General features: G+C 44.6%; 1 protein-coding gene across 1 annotated transcript; it reads left to right on the top strand.

Moving 5' to 3' along the window:
* Window positions 1-350: 350 nt before the first annotated feature.
* LOC125505024 (runt-related transcription factor 1-like) lies at window positions 351-717 on the top strand (the record flags this gene model as incomplete). Its single annotated transcript, XM_048667955.1, has 1 exon — window positions 351-717. A coding segment is annotated over exon 1 (367 nt), but the record flags the coding sequence as incomplete, so codon positions are not given.
* Window positions 718-1,189: the final 472 nt, after the last annotated feature.

The following is a 1,189-nucleotide window of genomic DNA, read 5'->3' as shown; positions in this document are numbered from 1 at the left end:
AGTGAACAATCGCAGTCATGCAGGGCTAATTAAAAACAATTGGCGGAAACGAGAGAGACGAGGACATCAGATCAGAAAAACAGTCGCAAAGAGAAAGAATGTAAAGGATGGGAGTTACCGCGCGCACTTTTCCAACGGCTGCGGTCCACACTTACTACCACAGCAACGCGTGATTTTTCATCACATTTGCGCGTCAGCTCGGCTAGCCATTTGTTTCTCTCTCTGGAAATCTCTCTTGAAAAATCCGCGCCATAATATGCATTAACGAAGTTTTTGCGCGAAATGCCGCTGCTGCTGACGAGAGCATCCGCGATTTAAAGTGCCACCCCGCAATTAGTGAGTTGCATAAAATGCACTTGGCTAGTGAAGTGAGTTCTACCACCGGCCACTACGACAGAAACTATGGTAACCTGACTGCCGAGATGCTGGCTGAAAGAACAATTGATGGCCTGCTGGCGGAACATCCGGGAGAACTTGTTCGAACTGGAAGTCCTCATGTTGTTTGTACCGTGTTGCCTCCGCATTGGCGGTCGAACAAAACACTGCCGATGGCCTTTAAAGTCGTTGCGCTTGGAGAGGTGGGGGATGGTACCATGGTCACTGTCAGAGCTGGTAACGACGAAAACTACTGTGCAGAGCTGCGGAACGCGACAGCCATCATGAAGAACCAGGTGGCCAAGTTCAATGATCTCAGATTTGTCGGACGAAGTGGAAGAGGTAAGGGTAAGAACTTTTATACTTACAGTAGCTAGATCATGCTTAGGTGGACGATCATACTTAGAGAAGGGCGCAGAAAAATACTCTAAGACATTATTCAATCTATATTCTCCATTCCATTCTCATGAAGTTTTCAGTTTCATTAGTAATTTTCATCTGTGTCATGTCTTCGGACCCAATCTGCATGTAGCAGCTTAACTGGAAACTGTTTTGGTCTACCGTAAGTGCCGCTCAAATTCGAAAAATCTTGCGACTTCAAATTTTTCAATCAAAGAGCTTTTAACTGAAGTTTTCAAAATAGACACAAATGCTTATTATTGAGTCAGGTGTGAACATCTACAAACCCCTTCACAAAGGGCCCGACATGACGGTATTCCCAAAGACTAAATTTGATGTGAAACCTCCCAGATGAAATGTTTTCTTGAAATTTCTGCGTTTTTAACATTGCCTCAGTTACAAACGCTCTTAGTGA

Source organism: Dendroctonus ponderosae, unplaced genomic scaffold, assembly GCF_020466585.1.
Source record: "Dendroctonus ponderosae isolate FM_Combo_2020 unplaced genomic scaffold, Dpon_F_20191213v2 Dpon_F_20191213_619, whole genome shotgun sequence".
Lineage (NCBI taxonomy): Eukaryota > Metazoa > Arthropoda > Insecta > Coleoptera > Curculionidae > Dendroctonus > Dendroctonus ponderosae.
This window is presented reverse-complemented; position numbering and strand designations above follow the sequence as displayed.